Raw genomic sequence first — 25813 nt, 5'->3', positions numbered from 1 at the left:
GTGTCTGTGTTTTTAGTTCCTATCATTACCCTCTTCTTTGCAAAGTATCAAGTCGAATCCAAAATGTTTGTAGAAGTGAATATACGTGTAGGGTACATGTAAACGATATACATTAACATAACCTGTAATTTTGAGGCATAAGTCAGCGGCGCGCAGGTTCCTCTCCTTGGAGATGGTGGCTGAGATCCGCAAGCTCCGTTTCCCTCCCTTTGTGTCTCCGACTGGAGCGCGTCGCTCCCGGCTGCGAGAAGCAGTCATCCCACGCGGTCGCGCGCACAGGCTGCAGAATTCATATTACAAATGAGGGCTTGGTTGAACCCCCCACTATCCCTCCTCCTCCCTTCACTCCCCCTTTTTTTTCTCCCGCTCGCCCAGCAGTGAGATTGACAAAGACCCCGAAACAGGCTCGGCTGGGCTCACCGCAGACTCCTGCAAATACATTTATTTACCATTTTACACGTTTCTGTGAGCTGTTGTCTTTTCGGCACATCTAATCGGAGCAGCGAACGCCGCAAACCGTGAGTCACAATGTAGCGCTTTGTGTCAGTTGTTGTAGATTTAAATTGCCTCTATTGGGTTAATTTTTTTTTCTTCCTCCTGAAGCCCTACCCCCTTCTCTACTGTGTGATACAATGTCATATGATACCGATCTCCCCCAATTTGCTTTAGCTAAATATTTCCTCTGTCTGTTGTCTCTGCCCCCCTAATTCCCCTTGTAATAGCCAGATTGAAGGTGTGGCGGCGGCGAAAGGAGTCGGATACAGCCCCGGTGACTCGCTGTAGGTAGGACCACGGACTCCACCAGCTACAAGAAGATATTTCGCCAGATATCATTTTGACTTGTACTGTTTATAGACTCCGACAGACATGACTATGAAATGGAAAAACAGTTATAATTAACCATGGTGTAAAATTGATCTTGAACGCACCGGGGCGCAGAAGGCGTGATAGGAGGGTTGGTCGCTACAGCGATGTGCTGAGCCTGGAGGCGGTGTGTGGTCATTAGAACCGCGGCGCAGTCGAATCTTATCCGGAGCTGACTTGGAAGATTTTGCCTTTTCCGCCGAGACCTCTGCGGCCAAAAGCCGTATCCACTTGACAAACAGAATGGGAAAGTGCAATGGAAGGTGTACGCTAGTTGTCATCTGTTCCTTACAGCTGGTGAGTATGTTTCAAGGTATTCTGCCTGAGGTGGTATATGCTTGTCCCTGCCGAATATCCCAAAACGGCCTGCTACAGTAGAGGATATTGTGTTCAGTGTTTTAATGTGTTACAGTGAATGTATATATGGGCTCGTATTTGTGAATATGGGAAAATAATCGTAAACATGATAAATTTCATCTAATTTCCCTCACTTTTCATATCTTATGGGAATTTTCTTTTCCCATGTGAATATGAATATGTGTGTAAAAAAAAAAAAAAACAAGTGAAAATCAATGTGTAAAACCCCCAAAATATGAAGGCAAAAGGTGTTTGGTGTCTGTGACTCAGCCTGGACATGTTTGGGTATGTTCCTGTGTGAGGGGGTGGTTTGGAGCTTGTGTCACTCTTATTCAGACATACGGTCATCAGTTTCTCAAATCCAGACTCCTACTATATACTTATACAATTGAAAATGAGAATTTAGTTTTTTTAGCAGACAGTTTTTGCCGAAGCACCTTACCTAAGTACATTTCACATGGGAAGCAAACCCAATAAGAGCAAGAGATGGGTACAGTTACAGTACTTTATAAGTGCCACTGTCAATGTTCGCCTCAAGTTTGTCTGCCTCTGTTATAGATTGCAGGATGCATGTTTGCAATATAGATTTGTGTGGTGTTTTACCACTGTGTCTACCCTTTTTGGTAGGCCCAATGTAGAAAATACAGTTTAAATACAGTAGTGATTTCATACTGTGTTTCTTATCTCAGCCCTCCTCACCGCTTACAGTGCCCCCTTGCTCAGAATTCTGAGGTCCGAAGCATGCATTGTGTGTTGTGCTTTCTGTGGGTTGTGGTGTTGGGTCTGTACCCCAAGTGAGGGCAGATACTATTTATGCACCTACTCCTGTCTGCTCCTCTGTACACTCCCCTAGGTCCCTCTCATCCCGCACCCTTCCACAGTTCTCTGCACCTCCCTATTCGCCCCCTGGCACCCCCTCTCTGTGTCCCCCTGCACCCCACTGCACCCCCTCTCACCCCTCTCCCCATTCTGTCTGAGGCTTTGTTTGGGCCCCACCTTCTCCTAATCTAGTCAAGCTAGTTTCCTTTGACTCCACACTCCCCTCTGAATGTTTATTTACGTTAAGACATAATGTCTGCAGAATCCATGTGCTGCCAGCTGTGAATTGTTAGAAATGTCAACAAAATGTCAGCTTTAGCCTTTTCCTGTTCTGAGGAGGTGGGTTGGGGGCCTATTGTAAGTGAATTATGAGTGTTGTGAGACAGTGCCACTTGTCCCCGGAGATGAACATGTACTTTGTACAATATTGTATATACGTTTGGGGTGAGTGATGAGTGAGTGTTTTCTTGAATTAGGGGCTGTAAGAATTTTTGTCTGTAATATAGTGCAATATGCATATCTTGTGTCCGTGTGTGTGTGTGCGTGCGTGTGTGTGTGTGTGTGTGTGTGTATGTATGTATCTATGAAAATGTATACATATTTGGGCTGTTTGTTGAAAGGGTGAGGTGCAAATGTGCATGGAGTAATATATGTACATGACTGGGGCCACAAGGTCAGTGGTTCTAATCCCGGTGTAGCCACAATAAGAAATAATAAACTGTACGTCGCTCTGGATAAGAGCGTCTGCCAAATGCCAATAATGTAATGTAATGTAATATGTTGGTACAATGTGCTATGCTACCTTGTAGCTGACTGCCTGATGGGTTAAGCCAGTGGTAACTAACCCTATTCCTGGAGGTCTACCAGCATGTAGGTTTTTATTTCAACCGTAATTTGGCACACCTGATTAATTAGCAGCTCAACAAGAGGTGTGCTTTGTTAGGGTTGGAGTGAAAACCTACAGCACAGTAGATCGCCAGGAACTGGGTTGGCTACCACTGGGTTCAGCTATGCTTGGCTTGCACTGACCAGCACAGTGCTTCTTTGGAGACCTGGGCTTCATTTGCTGTCCTCTGGAACAAATAGGAAAGCACTACTCTTTTGCAGGGATGGGGATACTGTACTGTAGGGGGGGCATTAACCTGTGGTCTTCACTCTTTGCACTTGAACCATTCCCCATCAGCATTATCTCTGGATCTGCCCACTTAAATATCCTTCTTGATATGCATTGATAATTATAATACAACTTCTGCTAAGGTCTACAACCACTCCCCTTGAAATTAAATGAGGTGTAAAAATGGTCACTGAGAGGTCACAGTGCACCCCCTCCCCCTTTTTTTAAAACACTTTTACGATCCTTGAAAAGATCAGTTCAGTCCTTGTAATGCTGAATCTTTATTAATATTATACATTGCGTGGGTGTATACTGTGAGTTTGCATACTGCTTGTAACTAGTTTGCATAATTTAATATAATATGTGTATGCAGGAAATATTATTGCTGTATAAGTGTGGGTATACAGCGTGTATTCACTGTGTGGGTATGTACAGCATGTGATAAAACAATGTGTATTCTGTGTAGGTGTGTTTCTGTGTGGCAGTACAGTTTGTAGATTATTATGATGTGTGTGTGTGTGTGTGTGTTTTTTGTTTTTTTTTGGGGGGGGGGGGGGGTTGTAGTGGAACCCTGTATCTCAGCTTACAGCCCTGGGGCTGGGGCTCCAGGCAGTTTCCATGGAAACAACTGCAGCAGGGTGCTGTGGGAGAGTTTGAGTCCGCGGCGGACGCGCTCACCCGCCCGCTCATGCGCACGCGTGTGTGTGTGGCCATGGGTGTATGTGCGTTTGTGTGTGCATGGGTGCGCGTGTGCACGTTTGTGTGGGTGTGTGTGTGTGTGTGCGCATGGGTGTGTGCACATGTGTGTGTGCTTGTGCGTGTGTGTGTAGCTACGCGCCTGTGTGTGTGTGTGTTCGTTTGTGTGAGGCAGGCCTGCAGGGAAATAATACCGTATTTTAGGGGAGGATGGGGCGGGGGGGGGGGGTGGCACGGGTGTTCAATTCCATTTCCACCCCTTTGTCAGAACTCTCACCCAGGACGTCCTGCGCCTGTGCCAGGAGGGTTTTGGCACATCTGCCAGACCGATAGATGAACGCAAATCAAAGCGGGCCCCTGCGCTCCAGCGGGGCCCTTCACCCCAGCTCCCCCTTATCAAAGACACACCACTGAGAGCAGATTCACTCTAACATTAGAGGAATCAGATGAGCTGTGGTGCCCATCTGATGAAGCAGTCAAATTGCTCTCAGAAAGCAGGTGAAGTAGCAAACTATCATGGCTGCCATCCAGCTAGTTTCCTCATTATCACGCCACGGTTCTATCGACCGCGTCCAAGTCCCTCACGGTCGCCATGCGTTTGAGATCCAGGCTTACTGTACAGAAACAGCTGACTCCACACTTTGCATATGAGAAGGCTCCAGTTCTCCAGGGTGTCCAGCAGCAGCCTGCCCTGCAAAGGGCAGTGCCTGCAGTTTTTTTCTGTTGTTTATCAATAAAAGTTGTGTGAATGGGCAAAACCAGTCAGTTTCTAGGCGAGGGTCATTTAAGGTTGATGTTTGATGCTTGACGTGGGGTAATGAGCATTTTTGTGTAAGCTGCATTTGTGCCAAACAGCCTGACGGTTGTGCTTTTTGTAGCTGTCATCAGGGATTTCCCTGTGTCTTTTTTAGGCGGCTGCTCTGGAGAGGCAAGTCTTTGACTTCCTGGGATATCAATGGGCACCTATCCTGGCCAACTTCCTGCACATTATGGCTGTGATACTGGGAATCTTCGGCACTGTGCAGTTCCGCTCTCGCTACCTCATCCTGGTATGTCCACACACACACACACACACACACACACACACACACACACACACACACACACACACACACACACACACACACACACACACACACACACACACACACACACACACACACACACACACACACACACACACCCTAGCTAACATGAAATGTTCTCACAGTATTCCTGGAATGTTTCGACAATGTTTTAGCATTGCACCTACATGGCAGCAACATTGCGAGAACATTTTGCGACATACTTAAAGAGTAGCCATCTAGCTGTTAAACATTTTGGCTGATGTGTATCTCTTCACAGTATGCACTGTGGCTGGTTCTCTGGGTCGGCTGGAACTCATTCATCATTTGCTTCTACCTGGAGGTGGGGCACCTGTCCCAGGTGAGTGTGGTCTAACAGCAGCCTGTCTGTGTGCAGTAACACTGGCATTGTTAAAACCTTGGCTCCTGTGATGATCCTGTCTTGCTCAACACATCAGTAGGTCTGGTCACCAGCAACATGAAGCACTCAACTCTGATGCTTTGATAAAACCCAGTCAGATCAAATATAACTTTGTAACTTGAACTTGAATGTAACTTTGTCTCCAATGTGGAATAGTGGTTTAAGGCAGAGTTTTAAGACTAGTTTATAGTCCAGCAGCAGAGTGCCGCTCGACTGAAATCACAAAATGTTCTATTGTCACCCATAGACTGTGGTCATTGTCCAAAAGTAAAAACCAAATGTTGCTGTGACCAGTGACATCCACTGCATGTCATCAGTTGCAGAAATTCTCTGTCTCTGGACTATAAACTAGCTTTTACTCCAAAAGGCATTGACTATGGAATGTAGGTCTAGGGTGTCCGCATAATGCTAGTCTTCCACTGAAGAATATTTTCCTGCTGTTGGTATGCAGTTTTTATGCACATATCCATCTTTTATTGAGCTGTGAGATGATGCATGTCCTCTTGAAAGGACAGTACATTGAAATGTGAATTGTGTCCCTTCACTGTTCACAGGACAGAGACTTCTTGATGACCTTTAACACGTCTCTACACCGGTCCTGGTGGATGGAGAACGGGCCGGGCTGCCTGGTCACTCCGGTGACAAACTCTATCTTGGCTCCGGATGACCACCATGTCATTACGGTGTCCGGTTGCCTGCTGGACTACCAGTACATTGAGGTGGTCAGCTCGGCCTTGCAGGTCTTTCTGGCGGTGAGTAGCGCCCCCCAGCCCTTATCCCCGGCCCTCTCTCTGCTCCATCTGCTGCGGTCTCACCGTGTCGCCTTCCTCTCTTGCAGCTCTTCGGGTTTGTGTACGCCTGTTACGTCAGCAAGGTGTTCCTGGATGACGAGGACAGCTGTAAGTGTGATGTCACTAAAGGGGGGGGGATGTGCTCTGGTGCTGTTGGAGGGGATGAGAGATTAGGGTGATGTCACCAGGGAGCGCATGGCTTAGTGACTGGGAAAGCAGGATGATGTCATCCGGGTGAGAAAAGCCTCTGGCGGTGAGGATGATGTAATTGGCAGGGCTCCATGTGCAATGATGCAAAGATAAGGGGCACCTGGGAAGTATAATGGTGAGGAAACTGGGCTTGTTACTGGAAGGTTGTGGTTTCAATTCCCATACCATTAAGCAAGGCACTCAAGCTTAATTACTTCAATAAAAGTAACAGGAGTGTATGTTTATTGCATGTAAGTGTTTGCTTAATATTTGCTTAATGTAAGTGATGTAACCAGGGAAAGAACTGGTATGTCATACTGGTAGCGACTGGATGACCTGTTTCTACCCTCTCTCACACAGTTGATTTCATTGGTGGGTTCGACTCGTATGGCTACCAGCCCCCCCAGAAGACATCACACCTCCAGCTACAGCCCCTGTACACGTCAGTACCCCCTCCCTGTACCCTTCCATGAACACACAACCTGTATACGCGTGGTGTTTAGAGGCCATTCCCCAATGGACATTCAGGACTGCCCCTCCTCCATCTGCACTGCTGGGCTTAAGGTCCTAAATTAGCCCACAATTGATAAATCCTTGCTTGATAATTCCTTGAGTCTGTAGGCCTTTGGGAGTTAAGAGGATGGATCCCTGAGAGACTACCACCATTCTGGGGGCTCTGGGGCAGCTGAAGCACTTGATCTTGGTGCTGGGTTGTGCCGGCTGGTCTGGAACTGAATCCCAAACGTGCCTGTTCTAGACTATTGCTAGCATCCTCACGGGGCAAGGTGTAATAAGAAACTCATTGTTTGCCAATATTGTTCAACGGTGCGGGGTGCACACACTTCACTGCTCTGTGAGTGGGTGTGGATGGAACTGGGTGGGTGTGTGTGACGAAATGAAACTGTCTTAACAATTTTGTTACACACAGCTCTGCAGTTCATTCCTCAATACATTTGTTAGAACTATAGTCTCCTTGCCGTGACAGACTCATCCCATACACCAGGACATGGGGGCAGACAGTAGCCAGACACGCGTCTGTGGCTACTAAATCTGTATATCAGTATTCAGATTTAGACCTGCTAAATGCACTTTGACCCTTGGATAATCAAAGTGAAATGCCACCATAAGTAGCACTGTTCACAATTAATAAATCACATGAAATCGTAACTGTGATTGACAAAGCCGTGGTCGGTGAGATGATATTGTATGTGACATTTGCAGTATGTAACCAGAATTTCAATGAGGAACAATTCAGCCATACTCAGAAGAAATACATCTCCAGCTCAACCTTTGATTTCATGCTTTTGACAGCTGTATAAATGACAGTCATGTTCCCTTCTTCCAGCACTGCTGGGGATGTGCTAGAGAAGCCTTGTACTTGCTTTGCTCACTTTTTAAGGAGCATTTCACACATATTCATCCCTGAATACAGAGGACTGTTTCCAATTGGCTACTGCATTACATATTATGCAGTGAGACACATTGATGTTTGGTAAACATTTTGTATGGTAGCAATATTCTCCTTTGAATTACATTTCCTGTGTTTCACTATGCATTTTTGTTTTACACTGCTGAACCTCTTCAACAGTGATAATCATTTGTAGTATTTACATTTTCTTTTTTGTTTACATATGGAATCTCTACTCCTTTAATTGAAAATGTATCAAACATTATACAGTATATGCATGGTTCATTTAAATTTGTATAACTCATTATTTTTCAGATAAAAGTGTACATTAAGTTGGAATAGTTGTCAACTGTTAATGCTTAACTTACATGCTCGGTGCCTATATGCTCTGACTGAACCCTCTCCCCCCCACCCTGTCTCCTCCCAGCGCAGGGTAGGTGACATCAGCCCACGGATGGGAGACAAGAGAACCAACAGGGAAGATCAGGAGGCTTGCCTCTGAGGGGGAAATGCTGCAGCATCTTTGCAAAATTGTCTTACGTAGAATTCTTTTGTTTCTGTGTAGCCTCTGATTGTAACTTGAGAAAACTGTCTCAAGGAGCCCCCTGCTGTAGGCCTGGGGGAACTGCACCCAGTGCTGTGATTGAACGAATCTCAGGGCCCATCTGAGAGACACTGTGGGTTGGATCACTCTGCTTTTCTAACTGTGATTATGTCTGTTCTTTTGGCTTTTTTTACTCTGTGGTGGAGGTTTACGTGTGGTTCCCATGGGTCTAGTTCAGGGAATGGGGTCCGGGCCCGGGTGCGGCGTGGCGGGGCCAGGCCGATCTCAGCTCGCTCCTTCTCGTCTCGCTCGCTCTCTCTCTCTCTCTCTCTCTCTCTCTCTCTTTCTCTCTCTCTCTCTCTCTCTCTCCTTATTTTTAAAGAAATGAAAGGTTTTAAATGACATATTTATTTTCACGTGAAGGACTGAAGCCTTTGCATTATGGCAGCTCATCTTCCCGCTTGGCTCTCCAGTGATGCTCAGGAGACGGTGGAGCTCCAGGCACGGCTCGCTGAGGGAGCACCAGCTCAGCCAGCTCCGCAGGGGTAGGGCTGGAATGGCACAGATGCCGGTGCTGATGGAGGGGACTGGGTTTTAGGGCAAGGTCTGGAAACTGGAGACTTTCAAAGGTCAAACAACTTATCCACACTGGACTGTGGAATAAACTGACCTATGACATCTGACCCTTGACCTCTGCCTGCATGGAGTCTCCTGCGAGCATGTAGTTGTTACCTCAGAGCTGACGCGTCCCCTGCAGGTTAACGAGGAGGCTGAACGGCTGAACGGCACTCTGTGGGGTCAGGCGACATTCTACAGAGTCCACTCCAGCCTGAACACGCGCTCCACACCTCTCCGTGTATGGAGCAGAGGCACTTGTGGCTAGTTATTTATTTTGTTTGATTACTTGTTTGGTTTCCTGTGCAAATTCCAGACTTTTATTTTTTATTATCTTAGCATTTGATGTTAACATAGATCAGTGATTAGTGTTTCTGGGAAAAGTGATGTAGGTTTGTGTGCATGTAAATATTTGAGAAAGGTTTTTTTTTATTGAAGCCTGTCACCTTGGATACCTCTGACTCTGATGCTTGTCTCTGTGCTGTGTCTCTTTCATCTCAGCATTCTTCATTTTTCCATCAAAGGCACCTCTTTCTCTCACCTGCATTCTCTCCCTACCTGTCCAGTATGCTTTCTATCCCTGGGTGCAGGCGGCAGAGAGCATACGAAGAGCAGAACTCATACTGAGAGCAGTTGTGTGGAGGGAATAGATGGGATCGCTTAAAGACTTAGCACAAGAGCTTGCAGTCTGCATTGCATGCCACACTTTTCTATCGCCTTTCTGTGACAGTTGTAAAACTGTGTGTGTGTGTGTGTGTGTGTGTGTGTGTGTGTGTGCGTGTGTGTGCGTGTGTGTGTGCGTGCGTGTGCGTGCGTGTGCGTGTGTGTGCGTGTGTGTGTGTGCTTGAGTGACGTGTGCCACTGAAGAGACCATACAGGGAGATAGGAATGGGAGATTTGAGCTATTGTGGAATAAAAAAAAATTGTTTCCAGTTAGTTGCTGCCTCCTCCTCTGTATGTTGCTTAAACGTACCAAAAAGCATCGTAGTGTATGTTGGCTACTGTACAGAAAACGTTGGAACCTCGTATTCATTCTGAACCAGGTTTTTCATTGGAGAGATGTTGATGAGGTTGTACAAAACTGCACTATGTACAATAACCAAATTTATGAAGACCAGTGATATTGGTTCCTACCATCAGACCGCTAGCAGCACTGAGACCGCCGTTCCTTCCGCCGTTCTCGTGGGACAGCACTTTGAGAGTTTAACCATTAGAGGGCGCACAATGCAAGCGTCTGAACAAAGGAATAATTCTCACGCCATTAACGATTGTCTGGAAAAGTGAAGATTGAGAAGATAAGGGCTTCGTCCATAAGGCGACCACGTGCCTCAATGTTTTGGTTTTTATCGTTGCTGAATCTGAAACAGGGGCTAGGTTTTAGTACAGATTGTAGATTCGCAGCATACTTTCTTTGGCTTCTGATTTGAACATTGATTTCCTGTGTGCACCTATTACAGCAAGTTGTTTAAACATTTAACAAAATGTCCTATGTATACTTTCGCTTTACCTTCAAACCAACATAAACATTTAAGTAGTACTCTGTACCAAACCATAAATAATGTCGGGGGTTATATCTTCACATCAATTAGAGATATATTGGGTTTATTGCCCGTATCGATGGACGGATTATTTCACGTGTCTGAAGCAGACATTTTAGATATCTTAGTTTGATAGTTTGAGATAGCTTCATCTTTCTCAACTTATTTGGAATATGCAAGTGAACTGCACAGTGACTATCTAGCCTGAATACATTTGTTTAAAATCTGCAACTGAACTGAAGGGGATGTGGTTAAAATGGCTTGCTGGGTCAAAATGTCTGTTTCTAACAAGAATGCACCTGATATGACGTAATGGATACATTCAATCATAGGTGCTGAATCAGACGTGAAAGGGTGCTGGGCAATTTCTTTGAAAAACGTAACACGAGTAAAATAAGCAATAATTGAAAAGTAGAATTTTAATGGTGTATGGAGCTTGGCTCTCTTGTACATTCGAGAAAAGTAGCGTCAAAGTAAATAACAGACATTTCAGTGTAAGGGGTGAATCAATTTTACAGACGAACATGTCGATGAGTAAAATGTCTGTAATAGAGGTCCATGCGTTTAAATCACTGTTTACCGTGACATATCAAGAACAATTATAATCCGTTATACATTGAGCACGGTGGGGGACTAAAATTGGTCCACCGTGAGCATTTATATATTTTATACAGGAAAGTGGTTATGTCAATATTGTTAAGTATGGAGCGATGTATTTCTGCACAGCATGCAACCTTTTAACAAAGAGCTCGTGCGACACTCCCCTCTTGGCGCAATGAACCACACATTCGGCTAGCTTTCTTCCCACAATGCAACGCGGCAGCCAGCCCGATTGAGCCGCCATGTTGTCGGAGTGAAAGCCAGGGAGTTGGAGAGTTCTGGGGCTGAAATCCGTTACCATCCACCCACTCCGCCTGTAAGTAAATGGGCAATTTTAGGCCCGCGAGAGCTTAAAAACACATTTCACAGTATAGTATATGTATTTTGTGTGTCCGTGGATTATTCATGTTTTTATAAATATTTTTTTCAACCTGTGTTGCCCACACCCCCCCCCCCCCCGTTCCCTCCCGTCTCTTCCTCCTCTTGTATCGGTCTTCCTGTCCTGGGTGTTTGGGCCTCTTTTGTTATCGCTGGCGACCTGTAGACTCAAAGAACCTTTACCCCCTTGAAACAGACCGAGCCTGCGAAGCAAAGCATATACAGGTCACTTTCCAGTCTTTACTCAATTTCACGAAAATAAGATTCCATTTTGGGACTGTTTCTGGGGCGCTGGTTTATCAGTTTTTGTGTCCAGGAGACAAGGCCATGTATTGTCGCCGCAGACGGGCTTCTGCGGTGCTCTAAAATGGTCAAATCTACGGTCGGTACTGCTCATATTGCACGGTCGTCACACTGACGTAGATGTATTCTTAACCAGTTCAATGTAATACATTCGGTTGTTGTTGTTGTCTCGTAAAATAACCGGGTTTGGGTTGTTTACCGCAGTAGTTCGGGGGGTGGTGTATGGTAGCAGCTAGCTATCTCAATTCGACATCCATGGAGAGTTGGCTAACATTAGCTAGGTATCTTAATCGGTTTGCTTTTTGGATGATAATCGTTTACTGGTTAGGTAGTCGACAGTGATGCTGTGAAACTTTTTAAGTGGTAGCTTAAATAATAATTAACTTCGTGGCAGATATTAATACACGTTTCCGGGGTAACGTTAGCTAGCCATGTAGCCAGTCAGTGCTTGTATAATCACCGTATTTGTGTTGGTAATGGGAACGGCGGCCGAATTTCAGTGTTGATTTCCGGGTGTTGCCTGTGTGTGCTTGAGTAGCTAATTACAGTGGCTAGCTAACAAACAATAGATGATCATTGTGGGATCTATCGGTGAAGTGTCAACCGCCGATCACCAAGACCTTACGGAGACTGTCAAAGGGGACAGAGTACACGAGGGTTTAGGGAAACATTATATTTGGACTGTCAGTAAATAGAGATGTAATAAGGCTACGAATGCGGGAAAGAGTGTGGTTTTAGAAATTGAGACCCAATCGTGATCAATTGGGTAAGTGAGTTTAGTTCTGACTTGAGCGGTGGTTAGCTAGAAACCAAATGTTTAGTTCAACTTAACATACTGTATGCTAGCATTTGTTCTTTAGACCGCCTGTTCCCATGCTTGTGTGTGGTGCATGTTTTCCCCTCACTTCCTGCATTGGACCCTGAACTCTCTCCATATGAAACTTTTTCCACCCTTTGTTATGAACAGACCCGTCCCTGACAAATGTACTTTCTAGACCAGTCTGCTGCAACCCCTTCCCCAATTAAAAAAAAAAAAAAAAAACTTTTATGGATAGTGTCCTGCTTTCAGTTCTGCTGTTTAATTCTGTGAATTACATATTAGCCAAGTTTAAGGGCATAGCTCCGTAAGGCCAAATAATCAGGCGAATATGTAACGGAAACCTAATAATGTCAGATGCACTGTGTAGTTTTTGTGCACGTGGTATTGGCTAGGGGAAGTTCAGCCTACTTTCACACTGAGGAAGTAGTCATTTTTTACCCATGTGGTAGGTGCCCATCCTTGTAACAAACCAGATGCATGCCCTTTACCTAGTTGGCTTATTGAAACCTTTTATTAAGTCTCATTCCATCACTTTTAAATTGGCACTGATTTGTCAGTTAGTAGGCTAATTGTCCATAAAGGCAATGCTACGTGGATTCCTGGGCAACAGTTGCCAACAACGTTGCCAGTAACCATTAATCGGTAATCGGAGGGGACGGGCAACTTCATTCTTTATCCAGGGCATTTGTTAATCATCCAATCATCGTGCTGTTATTCAACTGAAATTTTAAGCACCTGTGGAGTTTGTGATGACGTTTTTCTCTGGTAAGTTGCGATACTCTTGTGATGGCATAAATTGATATGTACAGAAAACAGACTAATTATTTAAAGTGTGGTTGATGTTAAACTGATCTACTGTCATGAGATTGCTAGCCAGCTACATTTTCTGATGTGCTGTTCCAATACCATAATATCAAAGATAGGAGTAATACATTTAGCTTGCAGGCAATATCAACTAGGAAGTCTCTAAATACTACAATTATATAAGTCGCCAAGCATAAATGTGTGTAGTGGATGACAGTTTAACATCAACCACGCTTGCAATAATTTGTCTAGTGTATTTCCTGTGCATGAAAAAGTGCACTACTAAGATATCACTAGTTACCAGAGTAAAACATTATCAGACAGTAAGTTTCTGTTTCTGTTACCGCAGAATAGGTTTCAGCCTCCTTCATAGCGGTCTCTGCCAACTGTCTAAATTGAGCCAGTGACTCAAAATTATTCTTCAGGTGCAAAGTTGCTATTTGCCTGTTGCCAACACTAGTTTCTCACTGTATCATTGGTTGCCTGTTGCTGCAACTGTTGCCCAAAAAGTTGCCTTGTGTAGCATCAACTTAAGACTTGTGGAGAGCCCCAATCCCAAAACTGTTTGAATGCAACTTGCTAGTAGATTAGTGGATTGTTTCAGTCTGATGGACAGGGACAGGGTTTTCTCATGATGAGCTGTCCTCTTCTTCCTTGTGTACATTTCACCTGTCTGTTCTCACTGAAACCAATCAGAGGTGCTTTCTGGGAGAAGCAGTGTATTTTCTCTTTATTTTTTAGGAAAGTCATGCAGTGATCTACATGACGTGCCTTGCCCCGTTTCATAGAAAGGGGCTTTGAGGAGACTCAACCACTGTTCTGTGGGGATACAACTTGTTAAATCAAAAGAAAGTCCCATCCAAATGTCACAGGAATGTCTTGCTGTTTTCAAGCTGCAAACCCGAAAGGGTTATTAAGCTACTGCTGACCTAGTTTAGGGCTCCATAGGTCCATTAGCACCACTTTATGCTCATTAAAATTCGAGAAGTTTTTCGTTAGTTTGTTCTCGACCAAGCAATCTGACTTTAGTGAGCCTTGAGAAAAAAAATAAATGTTTCTGCATCTAGAAAATGGCAATTAAGTTCCTGGTGGAAATAAATTTTGAAAGGAAAACATGAGTAACTGTAGCCTATATGGACATGAGGTGCCAGGTTTGTTCGCTCCGAGTAGAATTAGCCTCTCGGTAGTAATTTGTGAGTGTGGTGAGTAAAGCGCCTGTTTGATGTGTTGGCTGGTGTTAGCATGACGCGTTGAGCCGTAGTTAGGTGGTATAATAAACAGGTCTTATGTAATTGTTGGTAGGCGTGTCCTGGTGTCAGAGAACATGTATGCTGTGGAAGTTTTTTGATAGGACGGAGCACTTTCTCTGTTGCTGTTTGGACCATGAGCTGTTTAAGTGACCATGTTCTGTTGAAATTAAACCTTTATTTCAGTCGTGGTTTTACAAAGTTGTTGTGAAGCTAATGCATGTCCAAAAAAAAGTCTGGCTATTTTAGCAGGTTTGAGGGGTGAGGGTTAAACGGCCCTCCTCGTTCTCAGTGTGTAGGCTTGCTGCTCGTCAGGCCCTGTGTAGTGTTCACTGCACAATGTCCATAGCAGCCTCCTCTTCACCAAGCTGTTTTAAACGGTCCCAGGATTGCTGCATTCTTACTTTTGTGACTTAACCAGATGAATCAGTGGTGTCATTTGTGTAACGCTTAAATGCGGGGATGAAACCCTAGTGTGTTTCAGCATGTCCGTGCGTAAGGCGCCGGTTGGGTGAAGAGTTCTCGCACCTTGATTCCAAGGCCTAAATTGGCTGTGGATGGAAAGTGAAATGCTAAAGTCTGCAGACTGTGGTTCTCTGTGACTGGAGTTCGAGACCCCCGCTTTATGGGATATCCCATATTTCTAATTGTATGTTTTTGTTTAAACCTCTGCTTGTGTAAACCTTGCGCATATTGTGACAATCCCGAGAAAGTTTCAGAATCTTAGCTTTATTATTGGCTATTCTAGTTGTGTTGTCGGCCATTTTATAGTATTCACTAGACCACGCTGTAAACTTGGGTCTTTGGGGTAGATATTTCATGAATATTCATGGATGTTGAGTTTAGGTATGCTCAATTTCAGTGGAAATTGTACATGGTACATAATTGTCATTTAAAATTGAAACAGTGATGTTTGCATTTGAATAATGTATTGTGTGTTTTGTGTTTGAGTTTTGCTGTACTCTTGTCTGCAGTAATTGGTGTAGCACCCCAAGAAGTGTAGCATGAGCAGCATTGTAAGCAAATGTTTTCTGTTTTATTTAAAGCACAACGTACCTTTCCGCTTCGTCTCTGGAGCACTCCCTTTTATTTTGGAAGCTTAAACTTTTTCGCTGTACTCCTTGAGAGAAGCATGTCTTTGTTCCTAAAACAATGAGTGAACTGAGCCACGCTGTACTTCTGAGGTTAACTCTTCCCTCTCACCGCCCACATCATCGTCTGAATATCGTCTGTTTAAAAGTGCGGGTGCAGAGAGAATGGATATGCGTTTGTTTGTTTATTCTCCGCACGCAGAGCCTCTCACAGTTGGCTGGTGTCAGACGTTCTGAACGCTCCATTCTTTCACCTCGTTTACTTTTATTTCGGTCACAACGAATGAAAATGGAATGATTGCCCCCGCACAATAACTGATTTTCTGAATTTAGTGTTGAGGCCTTTTCTCGCTAACGATCTGTACATCGATAGCTGCATACTCTAATGGAGTCGGCGTTCTGTGTAGCAAATGATATCAAATTGCCGGCCCTAATTCTTGTGTTGTGGCGGCAGGAGGAGCAGCCCTAAATGGATTGCCTCGTTGCCTAGGCGCTAATAGTTTTGACATGCTCATACGTGCAGCGAGCAATTCGATGCCTACAGTTGTTTTAAATGTTCGGAGGTGGTGTTTTATGTTCAGTTGATATGTAAATCAATACTGTGTATGTAGTGCCCGAATATCACCCAGCTGAAAAGGATGTACCGGCCAGTTTATGCACCTGTACTCTGCTTTACAATATGTTCTTGCTGAGAGCACCTGCTAAATTTCTGAAAAGCAATAGATAGGGTTGTCAGATTTATATGGCCTCTGTTTTTGAACCGTTCAACGGAAGACTTCTGTGCTGGAACCATATCATCCTAGTACAGGAAAGTTCAAGCGGGGCAGATGAAATCTTCCCTGCTTGTTTACATGTAACATCCTGGGTGCCTCTACCACCGCTACACCTTACCAATATATTCAGCATTTAGTGCATGAACTGTTGTTCTTTACAGAAATGGTGTTGAGTTACCATAGTAATGGAGCGTACCAATATTCCCTTCACGTAGGGATTAGTGGGAATGTAGACCTTATTTATATTTTGATACTTGCCTAAGTGTTTCCAATGACATATTTCAGCACACCAGTTCAGTGTTACAGCAGTTCCCACAATCTTCTTTTACTTTTCTACTTTCTGTCCCAGCCATCCATCCTGTAAACCAAGAACCAGGACCTGAAATACAGGATGTCAGAAGTCATAATTGGCTTTAAAGACGAGCTGAAATCAGAATTGACTTTTTCCTCAATTTAGTAAGTTTTTCATGGCCATACGAGCACATCTTAAAGTATATATTATAAATAAATGATAGAATTGCTTATATCCTTTCAGGCAGTGGAGCGTATTCATCCCCTCCATAGGATATAGCACTGCTTCCCCCTACTTTAACCTCAGTCAGAATCCACTCCCTGATGCTAGTGCTGCTCTGACTTCCGTTTCAGCTTGTCTGTAAGTGGCAGCACAAAGTGCTTCTCAGAAGAAACCGTACGCAGGGTGTAATAAGGCAGGAAAAATATTGAATAAAATGGTGGGAAAGGCATAATATAATGAGAATTCACGTTCTGGAATTGGAAAACTGTTTTAAGCATGCATAATTAATTGTAGCTGAACGATTTCAATGTTTGATAAAAGTAAATTTGTGTTGTTGTAAATCTGGCATTGTTTGAGTTGAAAAGCGGCCAGATTTGTTTGTCCTCTCAATAGCAATACTGGTGGCTTGATGGACTGATTGAACTTGGCATGTGACAAATCATCAGTTGTAAACGGTTGCAACGGCTTATATTTTTATGTTACTGTAAACCTTGCCAATACATTTGATTTCATATGGCGCAGGGCAATCTTTGTGGTGACAGAATTAATGTGGTCATTTTAAAGCAGGGAATTTTTGCTTTCAATATCCAATGGATATAATGGGCTACTGGTCTAAGGATTTTCCTTTCATGCCAACAATTCTCCTTGATTTTAGAAATGTTTTAATTACACTGTCCTAGAAAATGTATGCATGTTAGCTCTGGCCAACATTAGTTGTATAGAACACAACACTTAGCCTGATGTTATGCGTGTGTGTATATTTACATGGCATAGTCGAAATTAAGCTATGTTCAGTTTGCCAGTAGTTTGAATTTGCATGTCAACCAAGAGAACGCAGAACAGAGTCCTCTGTGAATCTGAAAAAAATGCCTTGCAATACACCATAAGTGAACCAACAGCAAGAGATATAAAACATATAAAACATTATAAAGTATATTACTGTATAATTCAACTCGCTGTGGTGTTAATATTCCTAACCCCTTGAAATAGCCAAAGGCTGCTTGCTACGACTAGCCTGACGGAAGTTAAGCAGCCAGAATGTTAGGCAGCCAGAATGTGGTGAAAGCACACTTATTTAAACTGAGCTTACTTTTTCAGCTTCAGAAAGTTTTTTTCGGCTAACGGTTAGCAATTTTTGGTAAACTTGTACAACTCAGTTTCGATTAACCATTTTAAACATTTAACAGTTCACACCCCTAGATTAAACCCGAATAATAAAGGCTTAAACAAAAGGCCCACCATGTTAAACTGAAGGCGAAACCCCCAAACTCTGGCGGTACCGTTGCTGACTGCAGACGCAGGTGCTGTTGTGTAATGAAGATGTTGAAGCAGGGTCAGGGTAACAGTGATGAAACTGCAGAAGGGCAGAGCATTAGTGTGGGTGTGGGTGTGTGGGTGTGTGTCGGTTGCGCGGTCTGCTTACCATTATCAGCCGAGCTCGCCGCTCTCCCTTATCACGCCTGTGCTAAGTTTAGCCACATGTGTGATGACTAGACGCAGGCACTGGCTGATCCGCAGTGTGCGATTAATTCACCCGTTCGAATCTGGAATCTATTTTCACTTTGTGTGAATTGTTGTGCTGTCAGCAGTTGAAATATAAACGGGATAACTTGCAAATTCTAGCGTTAATTCACTGCCACCCAATTTTGCATCTGGTCGCATCACGTTGTAGTCTGCTTGCACGATGCCAAGAAATGTGTAGGGTGGGTTTTCAGGCTTCCTGTAGCCTGGTTTCTGTTGTCTGGGTGTAAGTGATCGTTGCTGTGGCTCAGATGTTGTTAATCTCCATCTCACTGATTATAGCAATCAGAGCGATGGCAGAATCACTACAGTGATTTACAGGTGTGGAGCTAAACGGCTGCAGCCCGTTTTCTTCAGTGGAGCTAACCAGCTACATAAGCTGGTCATGCCTGGTCTTTGTCACAATGAAGCTAACCAGCTACATAAGCTGGTCATGCCTGGTTTTCATCGTGACAATGAAGCTAACCAGCTGCATAAGCTGGTCATGGCTGGTCTTCATCGTGACAATGAAGCTAACCAGCTGCATAAGCTGGTCATGGCTGGTCTTCGTGGTGAACGTGAAGCTAACCAGCTGCATAAGCTGGTCGTGGCTGGTCTTCATCGTGACAATGAAGCTAACCAGCTACGTAAGATGGTCATGACCTGTCTTCATGGTGACAGTGAAGCTAATGAGCTTCATAAGCTGGTCATGCCTGGTCTTCATCGTGACCGTGAAGCTAATGAGCTTCATAAGCTGGTTATGGCTGGTCGTCGTGCTGACCGTGATGTCACCCAGGCTGTGATATACACTGCTGCAGCATCAGTCTCCTCCCTACACCAATGTGTGGGGCTGGTTACTGGGGGTGAAGTGTGCTCTGCCTCATGAGTTTGGCATACAGAGTGCCTTTCCATAGAAATGTCAGAACAGTACTTTAGTTATAGATTGACCGTAAGTACTGAACACTGTGTTCAGGCGGGATGACCCTGTGCATCCAACTGAAAAGGTGAAGCGGGGTTTAATGCAAAGGGAGGGTGCCTGCGGATGTGTGCGTGTGTGTGTACACGCCATAGACTAGAAAAATAAGACTGTGTGTATGAATGTGTGCGTAACTCTGCTCTCTGCCCCGCAGGTGCTGGTGGAATGAGCGTTGCCTGTGTGTTAAAGAGAAAAGCAGTGCTCTGGCAGGACTCCTTCAGCCCCCACCTCAAACAGCCCCCCCTCGAGACCATCCATCCCAGCATGCCCGTGGTGCTGACGACAGGATCGGGCGCCCCCAGCGCGGGGCAGACCCCTCAGGCCGCGCCCCCCAGCCAGGCGCACTCGGGCCAGGTGCCCGGCGGGGCGGGCGGGGCCGGACGCTCCCAGGACGACGCCATGGTGGACTACTTCTTTCAGCGGCAGCACGGCGAGCAGCCCGGCGTCGGCTACAACAACGGCAAACACCGCTGGCCCACAGGAGACAACATCCACTCCGACAACCAGGTGCGTCATTTAACGTCCTCTCTGACAGCCTGGACATGAGGCGCGCTATTAAACACAACATCCACTCTGACAACCAGGTGCGTCATTTAACAACATCCACTCTGACAACCAGGTGCGTCATTTAACAACATCCACTCTGACAACCAGGTGTGTCATTTAACGTCCTCTCTGACAACCTGGACATGAGGCACGCTATTAAACACAACATCCACTCTGACAACCAGGTGCGTCATTTAACAACATCCACTCTGACAACCAGGTGCGTCATTTAACAACATCCACTCTGACAACCAGGTGTGTCATTTAACGTCCTCTCTGACAACCTGGACATGAGGCACGCTATTAAACACAACATCCACTCTGACAACCAGGTGCGTCATTTAACGTCCTCTGACAACCTGGACATGAGGCACGCTATTAAACACAACATCTACTCTGACAACCAGGTGCGTCATTTAACAACATCCACTCTGACAACCAGGTGCGTCATTTAACGTCCTCTCTGACAACCTGGACATGTGGCACGCTATTAAACACAACATCCACTCTGACAACCAGGTGCGTCATTTAACGTCCTCTCTGACAACCTGGACATGAGGCACGCTATTAAACGCAACATTCACTCTGACAACCAGGTGCGTCATTTAACATCCTCTCTGACAACCTGGACATGAGGCACGCTATTAAACTCAACATCCATTCTGGCAACCTGACGTTTTTAAGAGGGAGAATGTTCAAGGCGAACTGTGTTTGCAGCAAATGGGTACTGTTGAACGGTTTTAAATGATTCCATTTAATACCTTTTTAATACAAGTGGATGCAGCTTGGGACTAACAATGCTTACCTGGGATTTGTATATTTATTTTTTTACAGCTAAGAAAAAATATTGCATTGATTAAAAGCGCATTATAGCAGCCAAATGATGAACTTTTGTTCTCTGCATTTCCCCCCATCTGTACACATTTTCGTTTGCCGTGCGCTACCTTTTCAAACTGATAACTGAAGTCCCCTAACATTTACTGTCAGGTGCTTTATGAAACACAACATCCACTCTGACTACCAGGTTATTACACACATCAACCACTCTGATAACCTGGGGCCTTCTGAGTTCCTGCTGTGCACTGAATCTGGAACGTGGACTGAAGTAAAAAAGAGCTCTTCTGGGTTTTTCACGCCGTGCATTTATCCAGCTAACTCCGTAAACCTGCTTTGTGATTCAGGCCTCCAATGATAACCATGGCACAGCACGCATTATTAAATACCTGCGCTCAGATAACCAGGCTATAACCATGACAGCGGACACTTTATATAGAGGGGCCTGCCTTGAGCCTCATTCCAATAGCCATCCATTCAGATTGATCTGGGGAGCTGTGTAATATTTGAATAGTGATCTGAAGGGGGAACGGACAGGATGACATGAGCGGGCTCGGTAGAGTTGAGTTTGAGTCAGAGTGGATGTGGAGAGGCGGTCGCTTTGACCGTGCTGTGCTCTGACCCCTCCCCGTAGGTGCGGTCCATGGATGAACTGAACCATGATTTCCAGGCCCTGGCACTGGAGGGGAGAGCCATGGGAGAGGTGAGTGGGTTGGGCTAGGGGTTGGGCTAGGGGTTGGGCTAGGGGTTGGGCTAGGGGTTGGGCTAGGGGTTGGGCTAGGGGTTGGGCTAAGGGTTGGGCTAAGGGTTGGGCTAAGGGTTGGGCTAAGGGTTGGGCTAAGGGTTGGGCTAAGGGTTGGGCTAAGGGATTGGGCTAGGTCTAAGGGTTGGGGTTGGGGTTGGGCTAAGGGTTGGGGTTGGGCTAAGGGTTGGGGTTGGGCTTGGGGTTGGGCTTGGGGTTGGGCTTGGGCTTGGGGTGAGGACGGGGGCTGGAGTGACGGCCTGGCGGGTGTTGGAAGGGATTTGCACCAGACAGGTTTGTGTGATGTGACCTCTCTCCCTCTCCCTCTCTGCGTTCTGCAGCAGCTGCTCCCAGGGAAGAAGTTCTGGGAGTCGGACGACTCCAGTAAAGATGGGCCCAAAGGGATATTCCTGGACCAGTGGAGGGACAGCGCCTGGGGGGCCTCAGGTGAGAGCTCTCGGGTCATTCAGTCATTGAGGGAGGGGGGCATCCCTTTGCAACCCTGTGCAGTAAATCTTGCATATATATATATATTTTTTTTAAAGACTCATGCAACTAGTTTGCCCCTGTGAACTATTTTCCATATGTGGATTTTAGAGCATGGGTAAGCAGCCCTCATCTGGACTGCCAGACATGCTCCTGGGTTATGAAGCGTGTAGCAGCGTTACTGGATGTGTTGGGCTTAGTGAAGCCAGGGGAATATGTGCTCCAGGTTCTCAGCATTTCTCCATTTAGGCTCTTAATAATGAATCAGGGGTTCTTGTGATCACACAAACCTGAATCCTCAGTAGCACCACCCTGCCATGGACTCATAACCACCAACTTCTGTCTTCCACAGACCACTCGGTCTCTCAGCCTATCATGGTGCAGCGCCGGCCAGGCCAGGGTTTCCATGGCGGCAGCGAGGTGGGCTCAGTGCTGTCCCCGCGCTCAGAGAACGGAGGTCTGGGCGTCAGCATGGTGGAGTACGTGCTCAGCTCCTCCCCTGCAGAGAAGCTGGACTCCTGCCTGCGCAAGGGAGCCTATGTGAGTGTCTCCCTGTCTCTCCCTGTCTCTCTCTCTCTCTCTCTCTCTCTCTCTCTCTCTCTCCGTCCGTCCGTGTCTCTCTCTCCGTCCGTCCGTGTCTCTCTCTCCGTCCGTCCGTGTCTCTCTCTGTCCGTCCGTGTATCTCTGTCCGTCCGTGTATCTCTGTCCGTCCGTGTATCTCTGTCCGTCCGTGTATCTCTGTCCATCCGTGTATCTCTGTCCATCCGTCTCTCTCTCTCTCTCTCTCTCTCTCTCTCTCTCTCTCTCTCTCTCTCTCTCTCTCTCTCTCTCTCTCTCTCTCTCTCTCTCTCTCTCCTCTCTCTCTCTCTCTCTCTCTCTCTCTCCTCCGTGTCTCCCTCTTGTGCGAAACCAAAAATGGAGCAACGCGAGTTGTTTGTTGTTCGGGGTAAAGCACAGAAGTGTCATCTGGCATACTAGTCGGGGAGCTAAGGCGGCATTCGTGGGCTGCGGTCTGAGGCTCCTCTCTGTTTCAGGGGCCGCGGGACCCCGAGTCGGAGGACGGGGAGAAGCGGGAGAAGCCCAAGGCCTCCTTTGACGCTGACAAGCTGAAGGAGCTGAAGGAGGTGGAGAGTGACGTGATGGACAACCCCAACGGGCTCCCCGTGCAGAACGGCATCGACGTGGACGTGAAGGATTTCAGGTACCCCGCGTGTGTATGCCACCCATTACTCTCCGCTGCATGGACCAATTCAAAGGCAATTAGAATTTCTTATTTAGCTGAAGCTAATTCCAGTTGATTAGACTAAGCAGGGAAGTAATGCGGGTTTAAGGGCCTGGCTCAAGGGCACAGCGGCTGAGCTTCCAGTCATGTACCTCGGGCACTAGGCTACAGGCCTGTCAGTGAAACATTTCACATTGGGTCACAATAACCCGTTATCGAGAAAAATGTCCAATGGTGTAAACGTTAGGGCTAATTAGGGATGGACATTTTCAGTATTTTCCTGTTTCACTTAACTGGTGACATTTCATCGATTATCGGATTGAAATTCTATTTTTAGAACTCTCGTAATAAGCTTTACAAGCATGCTGCAATAGGCTGGACCACAGCCAAGACAACAAGAGTCACTATAAACACATTACACAACAGATTACTAACGGGCATTTTTTCAGGAAGAAACTGAGCAAAGAAGGATTATGGTTGCACAAAGGGCAATATGTCTATAGCAGAAGATCACTGGTAATACTTCCAAACTCCAAATATTCTGAAGGCATGACGATGACGATAAAAACGTCAATACCAAGCAATAGGCTGCTCGCTTAACAACTGATACTGAAACTATAGGACACTACCAGAGGAATGGCACGGAACAACATGGGCTACCTGTAGACAGAGTGGCCTGTTAATACTTGGCTTTGCACGTTTTATTTTTACAGGTAATTGGATAGCCTGGCTATCTAGTTGTTTGGGCTTGAATGCTGGCAATACCACTTGTCAAACACTTGGAAGTGTCATTTCGCATTGTCATTTTCCCTTAAACCCATCTCATACCCAACTGCACCCCAACTTAATCGAGTAACCATGCCCATCCCCAGGGCTAATGTTGGTGTTAAAACCAGAAACGGATGTGGCCCACCTTGCCCATATCTGCACTAGCGCATGCGCTTCTGCAAACCCTCAGCAGTACGTGCAGCTGAGCTGTGGATGGCTCGACTCCTCCACCCACAATGCCACCGGGAGCCTCTTACCGGCACTGGCAGCTAGCTCAGGCTAATGGAATGGAATGCCCTTTTGCCTCGGTAGATTCCTTTGGCTCTCTGTTTTTGTTTTCCGCAAAAAGGTGTTCATAATAGGAGGATGGTTCTTTTCTAAGGTATAACTCTGGAGAATGAAATAATTGTGTGTACAAGGTGGAATTTTCTGTTCTGTTGATGGGGATTTCAGGCATTTTACAAAGCTAGGCATTGTGCACAGTCTCACTGTTGCTGGCTCTTCAGGCAGTGTAATTTGATCTTGTTTAGACGACGGCACTTTGGGAGAGTTGGCAGTTGGGTCAGAGTGGTTTTGTCTGACTCTCCGCCCCCCCCCCCCCCCCCCCCCCTCTCTCTCTCCCTAGCCGCACCCCGGGGAACTGTCCCCTCCCGGGGACGGAGGTGGATCTGCTGGGGGCCGGGCAGGGCCCCTCGGAGGGCCTGTCCCAGTTGGCCAGCAGCAACGGGCCCAAGCCTGTGGAGGACTTTTCCAGCGTGGAGTCCCAGAGCGTTCCCCTCGACCACATGGAGTCCGTGGGCATGGAGCCGCTGCAGTTCGAGTACCCTGCCAACCAGATGCCCATGGACTCTGCCGGTGCCACTGTGGGGCTGTTTGACTACAACTCCCAGCAGCAGGTGCGTGTCAGACTACATCACCCAGCAGTATTGTGGGTTGTGCGATAACAGCTCCTAGTACTGTTTAATCTCCTACTGTCTGCGTGAGTTTAGTGGTTAAACATTCTTATTCCAAAGGAGTGCTGAGTCATATACTCAAATATTTAACTGTAGATTTCGCATATGGGTCTCCTTGCCAACTCAAAGTGTTTAGACTGACTCAAACCAGACGTGTGTGTAGCGGCTGTCAGTATAACAGTTAGCCAAGGCTAATGAGCGCTCTCCTCTCTGCCCAGCTGTTCCAGAGGCCCAATGCGCTGGCTGTGCAGCCCCTGACCGCTGCCCAGCAGCAGCAGTACGCCCTAGCAGCTGCACAGCAGCCCCACATCGGTGAGTTGGCCCATGCAAGCCCGTGTGTGAGTGTGTGAGTGTGTGAGTGTGTGAGTGTGTGAGTGTGTGTGAGTGTGTGAGTGTGTGAGTGTGTGTGAGTGTGTGAGTGTGTGAGTGTGTGAGTGTGTGAGTGTGTGAGTGTGTGAGTGTGTGAGTGTGTGAGTGTGTGAGCGTGTGAGCGTGTGAGCGTGTGAGCGTGTGAGCGTGTGAGCGTGTGAGCGTGTGAGCGTGTGAGCGTGTGAGCGTGTGAGCGTGTGAGCGTGTATCTTCCTCTGTGTCTCTGACCGTCTCGCTGTGCCCCCCCCCTCAGGTCTGGCCCCCGCTGCTTTCGTCCCAAACCCGTACATCATCAGCGCCGCCCCTCCTGGTACTGACCCGTACGCGGCGGGCCTGGCTGCTGCTGCCACCCTGGGTAAGCCCCCGCCGAAGGTGTGCCCACCGCCACACTGTGCGTGTGCGCGCGCGCGTTCTGTGTAGCCGTGTAATGCCCCGCTCTCATGCCCCACCAGTACTGCGGGGTGACT

At 46.4% G+C, this 25813-nt stretch overlaps 2 protein-coding genes across 5 annotated transcripts in view; both read left to right on the top strand.

Annotated features, from left to right (window-relative positions):
• The first annotated feature begins 263 nt into the window (after nucleotides 1–263).
• Nucleotides 264–9818, top strand: nkain1 (sodium/potassium transporting ATPase interacting 1). 4 transcript variants are annotated; one of them, XM_061254819.1, is made up of 8 exons: nucleotides 264–518; nucleotides 727–1161; nucleotides 4762–4899; nucleotides 5195–5275; nucleotides 5890–6087; nucleotides 6174–6234; nucleotides 6676–6757; nucleotides 8156–9818. In XM_061254819.1, exons 2-8 carry the CDS (start codon nucleotides 1108–1110, stop codon nucleotides 8223–8225), a joined length of 684 nt encoding a protein of 227 aa, XP_061110803.1. In that variant the 5' UTR covers nucleotides 264–518; nucleotides 727–1107; the 3' UTR covers nucleotides 8226–9818. The 4 variants fall into 4 exon arrangements, with proteins under 4 accessions (XP_061110803.1, XP_061110802.1, XP_061110805.1 ...); XM_061254818.1 differs by having other exon boundaries at nucleotides 723–1161; XM_061254821.1 differs by having other exon boundaries at nucleotides 266–518; nucleotides 723–1161; nucleotides 8151–9818.
• A 1409-nt stretch (nucleotides 9819–11227) lies between these two features.
• The window catches only part of pum1 (pumilio RNA-binding family member 1), a 29294-nt gene continuing 14708 nt past the window's right edge, over nucleotides 11228–25813 (top strand). Inside the window, 9 exon segments of the mRNA XM_061254503.1 lie at nucleotides 11228–11336; nucleotides 19581–19933; nucleotides 21441–21509; nucleotides 21890–21995; nucleotides 22387–22574; nucleotides 23069–23235; nucleotides 24650–24920; nucleotides 25196–25289; nucleotides 25600–25701. Coding sequence (XP_061110487.1) covers nucleotides 19592–19933; nucleotides 21441–21509; nucleotides 21890–21995; nucleotides 22387–22574; nucleotides 23069–23235; nucleotides 24650–24920; nucleotides 25196–25289; nucleotides 25600–25701 — 1339 coding nt within the window. The 5' untranslated portion in view covers nucleotides 11228–11336; nucleotides 19581–19591.

Source organism: Conger conger, chromosome 9 (genome assembly GCF_963514075.1).
Source record: "Conger conger chromosome 9, fConCon1.1, whole genome shotgun sequence".
Lineage (NCBI taxonomy): Eukaryota > Metazoa > Chordata > Actinopteri > Anguilliformes > Congridae > Conger > Conger conger.
The sequence above is the reverse complement of the archived record's forward strand: the minus strand, read 5'-3'. Positions and strand labels throughout refer to the sequence as shown.